The sequence below is a fragment of the Akebia trifoliata genome, chromosome 12 (genome assembly GCF_017979445.1).
Source record: "Akebia trifoliata isolate Shusen 1 chromosome 12, ASM1797944v1, whole genome shotgun sequence".
NCBI lineage: Eukaryota > Viridiplantae > Streptophyta > Magnoliopsida > Ranunculales > Lardizabalaceae > Akebia > Akebia trifoliata.
Genome location: NC_141386.1, coordinates 18459700 through 18478999, shown reverse-complemented (window position 1 = coordinate 18478999; position 19300 = coordinate 18459700). Strand labels below are relative to the sequence as shown.

At 36.5% G+C, this 19300-nt stretch overlaps 1 protein-coding gene across 2 annotated transcripts in view; it reads left to right on the top strand.

Moving 5' to 3' along the window:
* Positions 1–18854, top strand: part of LOC147388992 (zinc finger CCCH domain-containing protein 32-like) — a 38077-nt gene extending 19223 nt beyond the window's left edge. For both annotated transcript variants that reach the window (XM_086418526.1, XM_086418527.1), the window contains exon 3: positions 17092–18854. In XM_086418526.1, coding sequence (XP_086274652.1) covers positions 17092–18504 — 1413 coding nt within the window. In that variant the 3' untranslated portion in view covers positions 18505–18854. The remainder of the gene's footprint in view (positions 1–17091) is intronic.
* The last annotated feature ends 446 nt before the right edge of the window (positions 18855–19300 follow it).

Sequence of the window (19300 nt, the reverse complement as noted above, 5' to 3'; positions counted from 1 at the left end):
GTTATACTACTCACAGACATAAGGTTAAGAGATAGGTGAGGAACATGGAGAACATAATTAAGAGAAAAATCAGGGGTCAAGGAGATAGTACCTTGCTGTGAATAGGGGTAAGAGACCCATCAGCAAGGCGAATTACTTTATGAGTAGTAGGAAAAATAGAAGAAATAAAATGATTACTCACTGGTCATGTGATCAGTGGCACCAGAATCAATTACCCAAGTTAGTGTAGCAGAGCCAGACTGAGAGGCATGAAATGCAGAAGAAGTACTTGGAGGTGCGGTAATAGATGCGACTGTTGAGGATGAGGGAGTCTGAGCCTAAATTGATCCCGTACAATAGCTGTAATTTGCGTTTGTAGATGTTGCAAATCAATAGTTCCAAAGGATGCAGGATCAACGGAGGTAGATTCCACAACAGCGGCACGGCACTGTCCCCCAGAAGATCTCAACAGGTGGGGATAGAGTTGAGAACAATAGGCCTTCTCATGACCAATCTTCCCACAGTGGTTACATGTAAGACCACTACCTTTACCACGCCCCTGGTTGCCATGACCTTGATTCCCAGATCCTTGAGTACGGGAGTTAGAGAAACCCGAATTGACTGCAAGAGCCATCTGATCTGTATCTGGAGCAGAGATAATGATAGGGGACTGAGTCTGAGAGGGAATTACACAGCGACAACACTCATCGCTATCAATCGTCGCAAATGTCTCAAATAAGGACGGTAAGGGTGTGGTATTAAGGATTTAGGTTCGTAATGCTTCAAACTCAGGGCGTAGACCCATGAGGAACAAATATGTCTGATGTTGAGCAATTCTCTTGACCACATACCCGGCTGCTTCAGCAGACAACTCAACCATAGATTCATAGTGCGAGAGTTCTTCCCAACGAGACTGAAGGAATCCAAAGTAATATATAACACTCTGATTTCCCTGTGTAGCCTAAGCAATATCTCGGTAAAGTTCATAAATCCGCGAGTCATTACGAGTATGTGCATGTGTTTGAGTAAGAGCTGACCATAAAAAGGAGACAGTCTCATGATACATAAACATAGTATAGATGTGTTGCTTCATGAAATTAAATAAACATCATAGAATGGTGCAATTATCAATTTCCCATTGTTCAAATTTTGGATCAGTGAGGGGTGGCTTAGGAATAATGCTTGACAACCAACCATATTTGTCTCTCCTATCCAAATAAAGTCGTACAGACTGGGACCATGACTGAAAGTTATGACCATCTAGTGGTGCATTAGTTGTACGCTGGACTGAGAAATTTGCCCCAGAGTTGTGGTAGAATCCTTAGTCTTGTGAGTCATCGTCATTGTACACTATGATTAAGAAGGAACTTTGGATTGAAGGGAGATCTCTCATATTAGTAGTGTCGAAGGTCAGATAATGCTACTAATTGCTGTTAGCAACATAAAAAACAACCACAACTGATTCCTGTCGAAGTCCCTTGCTGTTGAAGGTCAAATAAAAATATTTCTTGCTGTTGCTGTCGAAGAAAGTCACAAAATAATTCCTTCCTGTAGCTATCGAAGCCCTAATTGTTGTCGTAGACCACCAAAAATTTCTTCGTACAAACCTAGAGCTGTTGTAGAATTGATCGTAGGGCAGTTAAGAGCTTATAGGCTGATTGCAAGGGCTGTTTAAGGTATATAGACTGATCGCAGGATTGTTCAAGGCCTGTAGGCTGATCGCAGGGCTGTTCAAAGCTTGTAGGTCTGATCACAGGGCTTGTTTGGGGTATATAAATTGATCGTAAGGTTCCAACCACCTGCTGCTGTTGTTGCAGGACTATTCAAGGCCTGTAGGCTGATCGCAGGGTTGTTCCAAGCCTATAGATCTGATTGCAAGACTAGTCAAGGCCTGTACATTGGTCACAGGGCTCCAAACCACTAGCAGCTACTGTTGCAAGGCTGTTTAAGACTTGTAGGTCTGATCCTAATGTACACAACAACATGTTGCTGTTGTCTATTGGTGTCGCAGGCCTGTTTAGGGGTATATAAACTGATCACAAAGTCTATAGGTTTGATCACAGGCTTGTTTAGGACCTTTAGGTCTAATCGGGATGTATACAACAACACCTTGTTGTTGTCTGCTGCTGTCGCAAGTTGGATTGAGTCTGATGGGGGCTGATCAAAGTTTCACCCAATAACTCAAGGGTTGATAAAGAGAAACCCCAACATAGGGCAAAAAATCACAGCGCAAAATTCTATTGCAGCATGTGAAGATCTAATAAATTCTTTATCGTAACATGCGATGAAGAGAATATAAATAAAAAAGAAAAGGGCCCCCGAAGGGGAGAAATTCTAGATGAGGCTACTGCTAGATGAGTGTGGTTTGTGTAGTGGGATTAATGAGGAAAAAATTTGGAGAAAAAACGAAGATGGAGGGTAAAAAGTTTTTTTTGGCTCTGATACCAAGAAGAATTTTAGAAGAGAAAAGTCAAGTCTCATAATGATAGCTTGACATATATTTATAATCAATAAAAAAAGGAATAAACATAAATGTCCTTACAAAAAAATAAAACGAAATAAATTAATATTAGTAAAACTAGAACTAACTATTATAATATTTCCAATATAATCAATCTCATGGGTTTGAGTATATTCTTTTGCTACAAGTCTTGCCTTGTACCTTTCCATTGTGTCATATGTTTTGTGTTGCCATCTACTCTATACTTTACAATAAACATCCACTTGCAACCCACTGGTTCTTTTCCTTTCTGGTAAAGTTACCATTTCTCAAGTATGATTTTTTAATAGAGCATCCATTTCTTGTTAGATTACTTTCTTCCATTCAAGAGTTTTCAATGCTTCTACAACACTACGAGGAATGAGAATAAAAGGAAGAGAAGGCACAAAGGCAAGATAGGTAGGGAATAACAAAAAATAGGAGATGTGGTTAGAAATGGGGTGCACAGTGTTGGAAAGTGTTCCCTTACGTAAGACAATAAGAATATCAAGATTAAAAGAATTAACATGAGTAATAGAAGAACTATTACATAGCATTGGGGAGTCCAACTGTTTGGTGTGATCGGCGAGAGTTTTTTGTTGGATTGTCTTATGACGACGAGAATAAACTTATAACTCTTTTCTTTGGTCTGTTGACTCTCTAGACAATGGCACAAACGATGAAGGATTACATAACCAGTCGATAGAGGAGCCACAATTGGAAAAGGTAAGGAATTATGGTTTTGCCACTCTTCCATGCTCATCATCTCCCCCAGAAGAGAGGTAGTTGAATGAAATAAAGAGTAGCCTAAAAAAAATGACATCCTAGATGACATCATTTCCTAGTAGATGGACCCAAACACTTGTATCATTTCTAAAGAGTATCCTAAGAAGACACCTCAAATAGCCTTAGCATCTAACTTGGGACAATTAGGACCAAGAATATGGATGAACAGAGACAACCAAAAACACGAAGAGGCAAATGAAAAGGAGAATAACCTAGAACTAACAGTTGAAGGGGAGATTGAAAATTGAGAACCTATGATGGCATACGATTGATAAGGTATGTAGTTGTAAGTAAGGCATCACCCCAAAACATTTTGGGAACAAACATAGACAGCTTCATCCCTCGAACAATTTGTAGAAGATGGCAGTTTTTCCTCTCTACTATACCATTTTGTTGTAATGTGTAAACACATGAACTTTGGTGAACAAGCCCATGCTCTATAAGGTACTGCTTTAGTTTGCCTTCAAAATATTCTTGAGCATTATCCGATCTGAATTTTTTCTTCTGGATTTTTCAAGCTTAGATTGAATGATTTTGTGGATTAATATTATCTGCTTTGGAACTTCATTTTTGGTGTAGATTAGGTAGGTCCAATTATATCTATTGTAGTCATCCACAAAAGAAATAAAATATTGGTATCTCCCATTAGCTATAACAGGTGTTGATCCATTAGTTATAATAGGTGATGATCCCCATACATCAGTGTATGAAAGTAGATCTTTTATTACTTGGATAAAAAGGAGTCCTACAATGCTTGGCTAACTATCAAACTTCACATTGAAGACTAAAAAGAAACACTGACTTAAACAATGAAGGTAACATATTTTTTAAAGACTGAAAAGATAAATGACTGAGACGGACATGCCACAAAAAATAAATTGATAAGACTGACTAGGACAACTACTTTGACTAATTGATTGAAGAGCTGTTGAAGATAAATCCATAACTTAGAGACCATTCGCCATTCTACCACTGCCAATCATCTGAAACATGGTCAATGATCCAAGATGGACTGGCGGAAAGGAAACTAGCAGTGTAGGCAGAGGCATGTATACCTTATTAGCCAAAAGAAGAACTCGTCTGTCCATCAAGTCCTGCAAGGAGGTTTCTCAGACGCTTTATTTCTTCTCGGGATGTGGGTAACTCAGCAGAAGGATTGGAACTAGTAGAATTGGGTTGTGAGTAGTCCTGTACGATAATATGGGCATTAGGCTTGAGTTGAGGCTGTTGCGATTTTTTCCTTGTTGAACTTAGCTGGCATGCCAATCAGATCTCAATATGTTTCCCTAGTGTGTGGGGTTCTATCACAATGATCACAACAAAGATTATCCTTCTCATCAACCTTTCTCCCACTTCGTTTAACTCCTTCCTTGTTATCTTTACTAGATAAGAAAAAGAGAAAAGCTGTGGGAGGTGGTTCAAAGAAAGGTGCATCACAGACCTTCAGCTCTCCTTGTGCTGCACAAGAGAATATACATACTCAATAGGAGGAATTGAATCACAACCTAGTATCTGAACCCGAATAAATTCATAATTTGGGTGCTACCTAGCCAAAACTAGGAAGACTTGATTCTGATTGGTTAATTTGTGGAACTTCTCAGTATCCTTATCATTCTTTCATTTAATCACATTATAATGATCCAACTCTTCCCATAAGGCTTGAAGAGTGAAAGAATAAGTGGTCAGACTTTTCTCCACCTGTTGAAAATTGGTCACCTCTTAGTGGAGTTGATACACATGAGTCACATTTTTCCTCTAAGAATATGCTCTAGTGACCTTTTCCCAACTTGATGAGCTGTATCTAGGAACAAATAGTTCCTGTTGAGTTGGGGCTGCATGGAATTCAACAGCCATGACACCACGTCAGATTATCTTGTTCCCAATGATCATAAATAGGATTGGTCTCATTAGGCTTCGCAATATGACCGATGAGATACCCTGATTTTCCTCATCCACCAGTACACATCTTAATGGACTGTAATCACTCTAGGAAATTGGTACCATCAAGTTTTATCGTCATAATCTGATCTCCGGGGTTATCTCCATAATGTCATCAGAAGAATTGACACCAAAGCACTTACATGGGATCCACCAACATTTGAACCACTGGTATTTGACATATTCAAACCAAAAAAAGGTGCTGAAATAGTTTTGGATTAAAAAACAAGCCAAAAATGAACAAAAAAAGGTGGTGAACCTAGAACAGTTTTTTTGTTGCCAACACTTCAATACTCATCCAAATCAAGTGAAACCACCTCCACCGAGTAGAGAAACTTGAGAATGACCAGATCCATCAACAAATGAGATCAAACCCCCCGAAGATTGTATGAACCAAATTTATAAATCTGATTTTTTTTTTTTTCGATTTTTCCAAAAAAACTGATAAATCACCTTCAAATCTTCATTGAAAAATTGTACAAAAAATACGAAAAATCCCCAAAATTAATTGCAATTCAATCCATTTTCTTTTTTATCCCAACCTTGCTAACGTTAGGTGATGACGTCGGCAGTGCACCTTGCTGTTTTTTTTTTTTCCGGAGTTCCTCTTGAGTAGATCAAAGCTCTGATACCAAGTTGTAGATCAGATCTGGAGGAAAAAGAAGATAAAATAGAGAACTAAAGAGAGATGAGAGAAGATTAGGAAAAATTATTTGGGATTAGGGTTATGAGTCATTCTCACATTATTTATAATATCAACTATTCAGGATTACAAACTACTCCCCATACCACTAGAAATTAGCTAGACCTCTTCTAACATGAGCAAAATATCAATCTTAGCTATTTCTATACTCTTTAATTTTGTTTGTAATGTGTTAAATATTGTTAGGGTCTCATGCAAATGCCGAGGCATTCTTTAAGAGGAATAAGTTGTTAAGTTATTAAAACGCTTTAAAATTGCGTGCTTTCTAGTGGGTACTGCCTAAATTAAGAGACTAGCTTAAAATGGCCTAGATACATGTTGGGACTCACACTATCATACCTTGATCAATTTTATTATTATATTTTCCTCTGTGATTGGTGTGCTCGAGATTGTTGTACAAGATGGCTTAAATTCGGAATAGAGCCAAATCATATATCCTATTGGATTCAATGCAATCATTTGATATTTCATTATATTTACTTTAATGAAAAAGATATTGGAATTCGCCAATGAATTAACAAAAGTTTTGCAATACAAAGATCAAGATATTGTAAATGCCAAGAGCCTGGTATTAATTTCTAATCAAGGATTGCAAATAATAAAGTATAATAAATGAGATCATCTCCTTAGTGAGATTGCTGTATAAGATGGCTTAAATTCGAAATAGAGCCAAAGCATATATCCTATTGGATTTAATGCAATCATTTGATTTTTCATTATGTTTACTATAATAAAAAATTTATTGGAATTCACCAATGAATTAGCAAAAGTTTTGCAATGCAAAGATCAAGATATTATAAATGCCACGAGCTTGGTATGGATTTCTAAACAAGGATTCCAAATAATAAAATATAATAAATGAGATCATCTCCTTAGTGAGATTGCTATACAAGATGGCGTAAATTCAGAATAGAGCCAAAGCATATAACCTATTGGATTCAATGCAATCATTTGATTATTATATTTACTTTAATGAAAAATTTATTGGAATTCACCAATGAATTAACAAAAGTTTTGCAAAGCAAATATCAAGATATTGTAAATGCCACGAGCTTGGTATGAATTTCTAAACAAAGAGTGCAAATAATAAAATATAATAAATGAGATCATCTCCTTAGTGAAGTTTCTTCTTTTTGTGCTAAACATGAAGCTATAAATATATAATATGGATCCCGGTTATCAATATTTATAATATGGATGATAAATTTATAACTCTTGGGCCACCATGATGTATAACTGATGAAATCACAAGTATACATCATTATCGTGCCAAATTGTTCTGCTCAACCAATGATATGAAGCTTCAAAAAGTTAGCAACTGCTTTATTGAGGTGAATATCAAATTACCTTTTTTGTGGCATGTTTGAATTTAAGCGATTTATTCTCTGCTTCTGACAAATAATTGGTTCGTCTCTTAATTTTATTCAATTGATTTTTTTGTTATATATCTTATTGCAGTTGATAGTCAACTTGAGACTTGCATTATTGACATGTTCTCTAACAATAAGTTTTTAGAAGTGAGTGGGATTGGTTCCCTTGCTTAAGAGATGGTTGAGACAAAAAATTATATTCTAATCCTACTTATTGCACTACTATTGTTGAGAGAACATTTTCTACAATGAATAGTGTAAATATTCGACCACATAATTGAATGGGAGATGTGTGGTTGACTGATAGTTTGGTTACATATATTGAAAAGGATGTTTTTAGTAACATTGACAATGAGGTGATCATGCAACACTTTCAGAACTTGAAAACTTGTTGAGGAAAATTGTAAAGAAATTCTTTAGTATAAGTGACTAAGTGAGATGATTTTTTGGATAAAATCCCTTTGTATATCTTTTATTTATCGGTTTCTTTAATTCCCTTCTCAATGGTACCTTATTTATAATAAAATTAACATATTTTTATCTTTATTATCATTTTTTCCATTGGAAAAATGTTGTAGAGAAAATGCTGATGTTATCTGTTGACTATAGTTTGCCCCGTATTAGAAAATCCTGGTTCCGCCACTGAAAAGACCCAAAAGAAGAGAATGTGATTTCAACATTTTTGTACCTTCAACTCCTTGTTGTGTAGAGGGAGAGACACTAACCACAACATGGCATGGAAAACACTCGACATCCTACCATCCGCATTCCTATCTTGGATCGATCTTCTAGCATGGAGTTGAGAAGATGCAATCCCTCTTGGCCAAGGGATCTTCGTTGTACAAAACCAAAGGTTCATTTATGGCAATTTTCCAAATGCCTTCATGTGGCCTTGAACTAAAGTCCATTCGAGCAGTCCAACATGTCGAGAAATGGTCAATCACATAAGGATGTTAGACAGGTCCCGAAGCCTTGAGTGTCCTCCAACATTGGATTGGCCCACCTCTCCCCAAAAGCCTTCACTTGAGTCCACATGGTCACCTCTTGATAACCATGACACCATGTTTAGACCGTTAGATTTCAAAGCTTTCCCCTCATCGGCAAAATCTGACGTGTGAGAGCTCCTCATTTGGGGATGACCCAAAATTAGACACATTAACACATTCCATTTAGTGGCTCGTGTTTTTCGAGGCAATATGATCATTCTGCACCTACGCATACAAGATAAATTTTTAGAAGCTCAAAGACGAGATAAGCACCTGGCAATATGGCTTAAAATGGGTTGGAACCGGGCTGGATCTGCCTATATCCATATTCAGATATGGATTTTTTTATCTGGATTCAAATCCATATTCGAATCAGACTTGGATCCTAGTAGATAAAACCATATCTGAATTATTTTGCTTTACTTAATCTGAATCGGACCTGACCCAGTCCAAATTGTTTTTCAGATCACTCAGATTTCAGATAAAATTCGATCCATTTTAAGCCCTACCTGGCAAGAATATACATGTTAGTCGATCTCTCCCTTTTGTTCGAAGTCTTCTGGAACATGTTACCATTTGAAATCAAATTTATAGATCTTGATATATCCTTGCATCTGTCTACTAGGCTTGATAACGACAGGCCAAAATAGATATCTCCAATCTTGTAGAGGCTCCTCCCTCACGACACCAATTGAACCTTTTACCGCCTCAAACAAGTCAGACTCTGGCCATTGATAATCTTTCGTATTCATTGCCTCCTTTTTGTTTGTGATTTCTTCACTTCTAAGTGATTTGATATTTACTAGTTTTCATGGGAACCTATATCTGGGCCCACTATCTGAATGCTCCCTCCGTTCAAGCCCACCGAGTATTGAAAGCTTTTGATAGATACTTTCAACCAACAAGAATGTCACACATACAAATTTGATACTAACCCTTGCAGCCATTAAGTCAGACACAGAATGGTGCTCCCTGCAACCTCCAGCAAACCTTTGAGCATCTTGCTAATGTTTTTTTTTTTATGATAACCATCTTGCTAATGTACTCGAACACCGTAATCTTCCATAAGGGAAAGGAACGCCCAATGATTTAAACCCAAGTCTGTTCCTTTGACCAGTCTATAGGAAGCCTTTAGATAAGAGCATACCAAGGCCTAAAGAACACCTACTGTCGTGAATGTCCATTCTCTTTAGGGTGTGGAAAAAGCCATTGTCAGATCTCTCTGAAACAATAAACACGTGCACGTGGACCCATCATAATAAGACCATATTTCAGTTTGGGTCGAGCTAGCTGCCTGATCTCCTCCTGCACATCCTCCCACTAGATCTCCAATGATGCTTCACAAACCTTCACAACTTTCCATCTTACAAATTTCTTCACATGCTGAGGCTTAGTGAACTCAACCCACAGACTCAACTGCACTTCCTTGCCCTTTGAGGTCTCATTCAAACTCCTGGTGTCCCTAACTTCTTTCTTGGCCAGAACATCAACCATGGATTTCCATCCTCTCCTTTACGAATCAACAATGGAGACATCCAACCCTTACTGGAGAACTTTGATATTCTTATAAATTTCTTATGGGCATTCTAGTCTCCCACCACCAACTTCTCATTGCTACCACGAATTTGCTCCACACCTTTTTTGTCCTTTTTTGGGCCATGAGCCTTGACCAACAAACCCCCTAGCAACATACCTCTTCCTCCAAAAACTTTAGCGACACATTCCCTTGCTTCCCTCCTTGGTTGATAACTTTAATGCCCCTCTTGTTCTTTACCCAACAATGGTTCAATTCGAACACCTTGAGGTCCACCTGAACCAATATCTTAGTCCAACTATGAAACTGAGAAGGATATGATTCTAAATCAGAAAAATTGTATTCTCCTTTTGTTGTCACATCATGATATTTAAAGGTTTATCAACTTTGGTACATATCATTTGATGAAGTGTGTAGGAAATAGAACACACTTTGTCCTTAAATTTCATAAGATATACTCAAGTACTACAAGTACAATCATTGCCAAATGTCAAAAAATAACGGTAACCAAATAATGAAATAATAGGATTAAGACAGGCTCCCAGACATCAGAATGAACAATTTGAAAAGGAACATCACATTTATTATTGCTTGAGTGATAGGACTTATGACAGTATTCGGAAAATTCACAATTAAAAAAAAAAAGAGAGAAGGAAATAGAATTAAACAAGTCTGGAAGTATGAAAAGAAAAATTGTCCAACCAATAATGCTAGCGCATTATATGATGTTTATTGGCAATAGTAATGCTATTAGGTTGACAAGCTACAGAAGAATGAGAAGGGGGACTCGATCATGGGTACCACTAGCCTCACGACCACATCCAATAGTCTTTTTCCATACTCAGGTCTTCAAAAACACAACGAGAAGTTAACAAATGTAACACTACTGTTTAAAGATCTTGTGAGGTTACCGAGAGATAAAAGGTTAGTGGTGACCTTAGGGACATGAAGAACATATGATAGAGATAAATGTGGGAGAATATTCCTATTTCCTTTTGTCAATATAGAAGAAGTAGATCCTTTAGTAACCCTAACTTTGTTTACACTCGAACAAGTGGATCAGGATGAAAACAATGAAGATGTACTCATCATATAGTTAGAAGCATTGTATCAATGATCTTGGTGGGAGAGCTGAAAGGATTGGCACTAGCATGATTGGCATATACAGTGATACCTATGTAAGAAAAGATGACCATAGTTGTGCCATCCCACTGAGACTTCATGCAGTGAAGGCTCTCTAATTCCTCTAAGCCAACAACCATCTTCCTCAAGGAAGGACCAACCAGATCAGTTGGCTCGGACGTAGAAACTAAGTTGCTAGATGCTGTTGCAATATGGGCAATTGATGAGTCAGGTCTAGTAAACTTTGGTCGAGCATCCCAACTAAGTCCCAATAGGTCTACTTAGTGTAGCATGATCCACGATAAGTACTCTTGAGCTTGTCTTTATCATCTGGTGGTGCTCTACTTATACACTTAATTCCTCATTGTCTATTACCTTTGAGGTGTAGCATTGGAAGTAATTGTTGAACTCTCGGGCTCTGTACTATTGCATTGTATTATACTTACTCTCTTCAACTTGCGCATAGGCATGTACTTGATTCAGTGATGGAATCTTCTCCATACGAAGAATCCACAAATTCGAACTTTAAACTACGCTCTATTAGGAATTTGAAGATCCGTGTTCACTCAACTTTCTTCTTGTAAGAAACAATATCTACATTACATGCCAGTATGTAAGAACCATAGTGATCTAGTTTTTCCCACATACCCAATCACCCGATTACATTGATGTATTTGGAATTGATTTTGATACCTATAAAAAAAAGTTGATATTGAGTAGACCATCATGGATCCGATCATTTTTTCAGTTCAGTTCAGTTCTGGGCAGCCATCTTAGGAACCCATTAAAAATGGGGTCTCTTTCAGATACCCATCGGTTAAATAGGTAAGGAGTGGATTTGTTTTACTTGTAACTTATTTATAAGTAATTAAATATTAATCATGACATGACTCAAGTTCATGATTATTACAGCTTCTAACATCATTAGAGGTTGCAAGCACACAACACAAAAGCCTTCTCATTCAGTAAAAACTAGAAAATGTCTATCTTATAGGGTACCCTATAGGTATTGATTATTAATAGGGTTAGTTCTTGTCCAAGAGTATCATATTTGGAATCAGAATTGATGTTTTATGTAGGTTTTGGTTTTTGGTCTATGTGGAACCAAACCGAAATGGACCCATTGACACCCTAACCTTCCATTGGTGTTGTCAAGTCTACCTCATCCACCAATATACATCTTCACTGACTGAGAACATTCCAAACAATTCGATCCATCTACCTTTACTGTAGTGATTTTCAATCCTGGATTATCTAGGGAAATATTTCCCATACCGGCATTCCTAGAATGGGCCAAGATGTGGTGAATTAATGTTTGCAGTAATACTACTAACCATGGTTTTAACGATAACAACCTCAAGTATACCAACTCGACTCTGGACAAAGTATAGGCCATGGAAGAGTCCCAAGCAGCAAAAAGAACACACTATCTGTCATAATTTACACAAATTAGACTTCTGAAGGCTGTTTATACAAAAAATACTCTGCTGATTTATACAAATCAACCTCATCTGTGCATTCCAAAGGCTGTTTACATAAAAAAACATCACTTTCTTTCACAAAAAACTATTCATGGTTGTTTGCAAATGACCATAAACACTAAAATAGTGTGATCAATAAACACATTTTTGGGTTTACAAGTCTGACCTTTCCTTACAACTGACGATGTCAGCTGATCGGCCTAATGATGTCACAATGATGGCAGCAAAAGATGTGTATTATATGCAATCCTCAATGAGATCCTCTTTGCTTTGACACCAAATGTAAAGTTTGCTGTAGATCTAGGGTTTCAAGCTGAAGAAGAAAAAAAGAAAAAGGAAAGAGAGAAGAGTGGATTATGTCCCACAATCCACACCTCACTTTCTTACATATTGAGAAAGAGTGAACGTTCTAAATTTTCCTTACCAGCTTATACAAATAACAAATGAGCACATAGACAATGCGAAGACATAAGAGTACTTAGAAACAGAAGTATAAAGATACTATTACCCTTCCAACAAAGAGTGAATGGACATAGTTGTTAAAGGTATCTTCTATGAGGATCTTGTTGTCAGGTGGGATATGGTTTGTAATTTAGAGGATGCCTAAGCAGCCCTTGCCTTTTTGTAAGTTTGTTCTTCAGGGCCATCTTGTCCCCTTTTAATAAGATTTAAACTTATCAAAAAAACAAGTGCTACCTCTGCGAGGTAGTAATACCAATGTCAAGTAGCATATGCTATGCTGTGCATATACAATCATGCAAAAGCATATGTTCACATAGAATTTTTTATTTTTATTTTTATTTTTTATTTTTTCTTAAACTAGAAAAACTGAATTTTTTTTTGCAACTATTACAACAACTCTAGAAAAATATTATAATATTTTATTTCTAATCTAAAGAAGTTAGGAAAAAATTGCAATGATTAAACTACTCTAAAAGAAATATTTTTTAATCTTTTATTTTCAATTTCATTTTTATTTATTTTATTTGCATGCTTAACAAGTATGGAAGAATGCGTAAACTCGACAATTTGAAAAAAAAAAAAATGAATATTTTTTTATTAATTTAAATATGATTCATGAACATGCACACAAATTTATAAATGAATCATCTAAGAAAAATACAACTACAATATCTCCATCATTACCACCATCCTCATCGAATCACCTTCTTCAATGCATTCTTTTTCTTTTGTTTCTTGTTGGATTTCACTATTTCCTTGTCCACGTCCAACGGTTCAACTTCTTTTATCTCATTCTCATCTACTAGTTCTAGGCCCTAACTGCTAATAGGTCTCGATGACTTGAACTTTCTCTTAGTGTCAATCTAAATGTGGCCTGTCCAACTTGGGCCCATGTCGGTCTTCTCCATTCAAATGATCCCTCAAAGGAGATGGGATTGTAGAATTCTAGCTTTTTTCGCCTCCCTAGGACTCAGTAGCACCACTACTGGTTGTAATAGACAACTATCAAGTCATTGAGGTTCTTTTGTTCAAGTGGATTCCTCTTCTTGGGGTGAATTTATTTAACATTTGAAAATCAAAATATGTTGAATTATTTAATTTTTTTCTCAAAATATTCTTGATTAGTTTTTATATTAAATTTTATGAAAGAATCTATTTACCATCTCAAATGTACTCCTGTTGCGCTCACATCCCTTTGTCGAGCATATTAGGCCAATAGTTCTTATGGCCAATCTCTTTAGATGGTGATCTTTTGTATTGGATTCCTTTTGTGAGTCGGCCACCTGTCAACTGTACTATATTGCAAAATATTTGGTACTCGGCAATAAAATAATTATTCTACCTTCTAAATTCTAAATGAAAAATCATATTTATACTTGTAAATTTTGTAGCATTATGCCAGGTGATGATTTCTCTTCTAAAAATCCTTTCTCACTCCTTGTAGCGAGTCCATTTGCGATGATATTTTGTCTTGCTCTTCCTTATTGGGGACTATTTTTTGGCAAACATCAATATATCCAACCATACATTTAGACTTGTCCTGATTGATGAAGTTATTCTTTAGAATTTTTTATTACTTGTGTATATAATTTGTTGTTTGGATGTGAACCAAATACAATCTTAATTAAAATAAATGTGAAATTTTAATAATTTTCCATCATTGGTCGTGGTCGCATTCACAAATAGGTAACACGTAATCTACTGTAATAATATAGTCTATGGTCTTAGTTTTTTTAATGGTAGCTTGAATGCACTTGCACATCTTAGAAAACATAGATAGAAGGATTAAGCGTATAGGTAGCCAGATACACAGGAGATGAAAATTGGCTGCCCCATCTCTTGTCTATAATGTCTAAAACATACCTATAATGTTGCTATTTATATAAAATATTTTTGACTATTTTTAATTTAGCTTATTTTAATATAGTCATAAGTGTATCCTATTGATGGCTTTTCACACGTTAAGGGTGATGAACTACTTAATGCCCTTGAGGCATCCGTCCAAAACATTAGCGAAAGGATAGTTTGGCGTGACCAATTTCTCTTCGACCTTCTTTGATCAAGACCCGTTGTTCCAATGTACCAACACTACAAAATTTAATTTATTTTATGCGTGCATTGTGGTGTCAAAAAAGCTGTTTCAAATTGGTGATTGCAAGGCGAAGAAAATTGCCATTATATGTTATTTTTTTGGAATAAGGCATGCATATACATAAATACTACAATTTTTCTAGTCCTACCAATAAATTTAGAATGTACCTATCCCCAAGGTGTGATACCTTATAGCTTCACAAATACAAGTCACTTTCCCATAACTTTGGGTCTCTCATTTCCGGTTTTTATTAGACTATACATCGTGTCACCAATGGCAACAATATAAATAAGGTGGCTTTTCCATAAGAAGAAGACCAACAACCTCATGCAAGACTACGTTGTTCGTGACAACTTGGACAACATATTCTTATCCTATTTCATCAATTGTATAATCTAGATATTTGACTGTATGGGAATGGGACCATGCATCAACAGACTTTAAAAACGTAATACTTGTAGGAAAATTAACTAGATTGTTAATTAATATCCAGCTGCATCCATCACCCATTATAGTGCAACCAAGGTATTAAATTTCGATTTCGGTTAGTCTAGAAATGGAAATCTTTCGATCAATGTGGAAATGAATACAATTTTTGGAAATGACGGAAATATTGAAGAAATCTTCATTAACCCTTTAGGAAACTATAAAATAAGCATTAAAACGCACTCAATAAGTCATCAAAATACAATATACTACCATATGGAGTGTGAAATTGAATATCAACAACATTTTGCTACACTTGCGCACATGTATTGAGAGGCTAACAGTAGTAATAGGAATAACAATGTTGCACTGACTACATACAACTTAATATGTAAGCCATTAAAATAAATTACCTTTAAGCATTGCATCCATGTCTTATTATATTTCTTTTATTTTTTGAATAAGTATGAATAAATTGCTAATGTATCCAACTAATTGAAACATGGCTGATTGTATGCTGTGTACTTATATGAACGCACTAATATGCTTAGAACACATTAAAATAAGATGATATATATAAATAACTAATCATAATTCATTTATACCAACAGACGAATGTTATATGCAATTTTTTATTAGTAAATACTATGTGTAATTTACAAGTTATTTCTAAAAGCAATTATAAGTTTTTTTCAAAAAAAGAATATTTCAGTCTAAGTTTACTATTCATCGAAATATTTCCACCAAAATATTGTATTTTTATACCTAAAATTTGATAATTTTGATCGAAATTCACTATTCATCGAAATATTTTGTGAAATGAATAGTGATTTCCACCAAAATATATACAAAAAGAAACTGTCAATTAAAATTTTTTGTTGGAACTTGTGGAAATGGAAATATTACGGTATATTTCGTGGAAATATGTCGAAATTTAATACTATGAGTGCAACCAAAGGTTTTCCATGTCTCTCTCTACTCTCCAAGTTTGCTTGAATATTACTTCTAAAAGAGAAGTTGATGATGAAATGAAAGATTTGCAGACTTGCTTCTTCAATTCTTGATCTTGAATAATTGTAGACTTGTAGATACTAATGTTGAAGAAGAGTAATGAAAATATGACCTAAAGAAAGTATATGAAAGTAGAAGAATGAAAAAACTTAGCATAGAGTAGTGAAGGGAGAAGAGAAAAACGCTCTTGGTAGCTTTAAATTTATATTTCAATTCTGTCTCTGGTGCAGCACCGTTGCCCAGATGTTCATTTGACTATGTTTTTGCAAAAACACGTTGAACCCTGTGGTTTACTTCATCTTTTGTTCCTCAGGGTTGCTAGTCATGTCCTTTAGGCATGCTTCACTTGAGTTTTGCACTCTTTCTTTGTAGCTTACGCCATCAAATACCTTAAAACAATTGCAAATAACTCTCTTCCTTATCTAGATTTATTCGGAAAATTTGGTGGTGTTTATTCCTGTATTGCCATCAAATTTGTCCCCACACTAATCAGGGAAAAAAAGGATTTGGTCCTTCGATTCCCAAATCATTTTTATACATCACTTTTATCTTCAAATTTTGTATTGAATCCAAAATCATCTTCTGTTTTGACACATTTAGATTCACTCATTTGGGTTATTCATGAAGTGTATGGTTATGTTGTTGGCTTTGACATCCTAACTTTATATTTGTGTTTAGTCATCTAATGATACCTTGTAAACCAATTATTGCTCCTTTTGCAGCCATTGGATGGGTGCCCTGAAACTTCATCAGAGCCTGCCGCTTTGCCCACGAAGAAGACCAATGTACCTTGTTATTTTTACTTCAATGGATTTTGCAACAAGGGTGACAAATGCTCTTTCATGCATGGTCCCAACGACATTTCTTCGAAAGCCTCAAAATCAGTTCTCACCATCACAAATGTCCATCTAGAAAATAAATCATCCGCAGGAAGTGATACAGGACCTCAATTGATTGAAGCAGCTCTTAATCCATCTGATGCTAAAGATAATTTTCATCAATCAATTCCTAATGATGTGGAGCGGAGCCCCTCTCCTCAGATATCTATCCCTGACTGTGAAGAGGCAATGGTCACCCCACTAATAGCAGAAGACTTTATTGATAGCGGATCCCTTTTGTGCCCAGATCAGAGTTCAGAGGAGCGAGTAGGCGATTGCACTGAAGCTGAGGAATTGTGGGAATCATCTCCAGGGTTAGATGTACTTGTGGATGATGGATTGGAGAATTTGGGCTATGAGGATGACTCGGAGTACTTATTGGTCCACGATAGGGAGGCTATGGAGGTCAATACCCATTTGGTCCACTATGATTATGAAGATCCTGTTGGGTATCCTATGGAGTACCACCCAGATTCGGGGATTTTTTACGAGCACAAGATAAATGACTCGTACGATGATGTGGAGGATGACAATGTTACTCATTATGGCGGGAGAGTTCCCGAGCACCCATTCCAGAAGAGAAAATTCTTGCCTAGACAACTTGAAGTGAATGATCGGAACTGCATGGATCTTCGGGAGCACCTAAGGAAACGTAGGAGGATCAATGGCCATCAAGCGTGCCGCAACCCAAAAAGGCGTGGATCATCCTTTATGAGTGGCAGGAGCCAAGAACGGCATGAGAGTCATGACATGGGCCACCGTCGCCATGGGAGATTGGCATCCGAGGTGGGGAAAAATATGGTTGGTGTGCATAGTGAAAAAGATGATGAATCAAACGGCAGCCATCGACGAAGTTGGATGAGGCGCTCAAAGCTAAGACGTAACAGGTCCGGGCATCGTGAAAGGGAAAGAAGATGGCAAGCTAGACCACAGTTTCTTCCATCAGAAGTTTTCAGGGGCCCGACTTCAAGGGAGACGAGACCCACTGAGGAATCGATCCCATTTACAGGACCGAAGACCCTTGCCCAGATCAAAGAAGAAAAAAGAAAAGCCTGGGCAAGTGAAGACGATGGTGTTACGAAAGCTGGTTGTCAGAGCAGAACTACGTCAGAAGACACTAGCAGAAGATCAAAGAAAGATTATGTTGGGTCAGAGAAGCGTAATTGTCATTTTGATGAAGATGAGGATGACTTGGTAGCTGAGAACGGTGAAGATGATGATGGTCTTGAGAAGAAGCTGGCCTGCATATTCTCTTGATCATCCTTCAAAAGGTTTCTTTCCGGCCAATACAAAGCGAAGTTAGATCTATACCTCTGCTGCAAACCCTAGACTACACAATGTTTTTCCTACAATAACTGTTAGGATTGAGCATATCTTCATTTCCTGTACAGAGGAGCTGCTGACTTCCCATTTGTTAAGCTGTCTTTGGAGTTGCCATGCATCTTGTTAAGGGTATTTTTACTGCAACTGCATGTAACGCCCCAAATTGCCCGGTTGGGTTTGCTTTTATTTGCATAATATTAAAGATGAAATCATCAGTTTTATTATCTTCTTTTTACTGAGACTTTTTATTTTCTTATAAGAAAATTGCTAGGTGGTGGTTTTCAGATCATGTATTGTGAGTATGTTTTGTAGCTGCAATCTTAACATTTGTGTTATACAGCAGTAAATAAAATCTGTCTGAAGGGATTGGTCATCAATCCCTTTGAGATTTGAATTGAAAAATACAGAAAGAGTGAAAAAATTAATGAAGAGAATACAGTAAGTTTGTTGTGGTTATTATCAGCTAATTTACAATTTCTTTCTCATCTCTTTCTTGTGGAAATGAGAGTTATTGAAAATGATTTGTTGTTGTGATGGTAAAACAAAAGCTTTGAGAATGCTTATCTTATAGGAACTGGGGAGACTATTCTTGCATATGATTGGATTGTCTGTATTTGACGATCCAGGGCCATCGATTATTTGATTGAAAATATTTTCTTTGCTAGTGGGCCGATGGTTAAGCTCATCCATGCAATGGGGTTGATCCTTTGGACTTTTCTTATGCGAATGG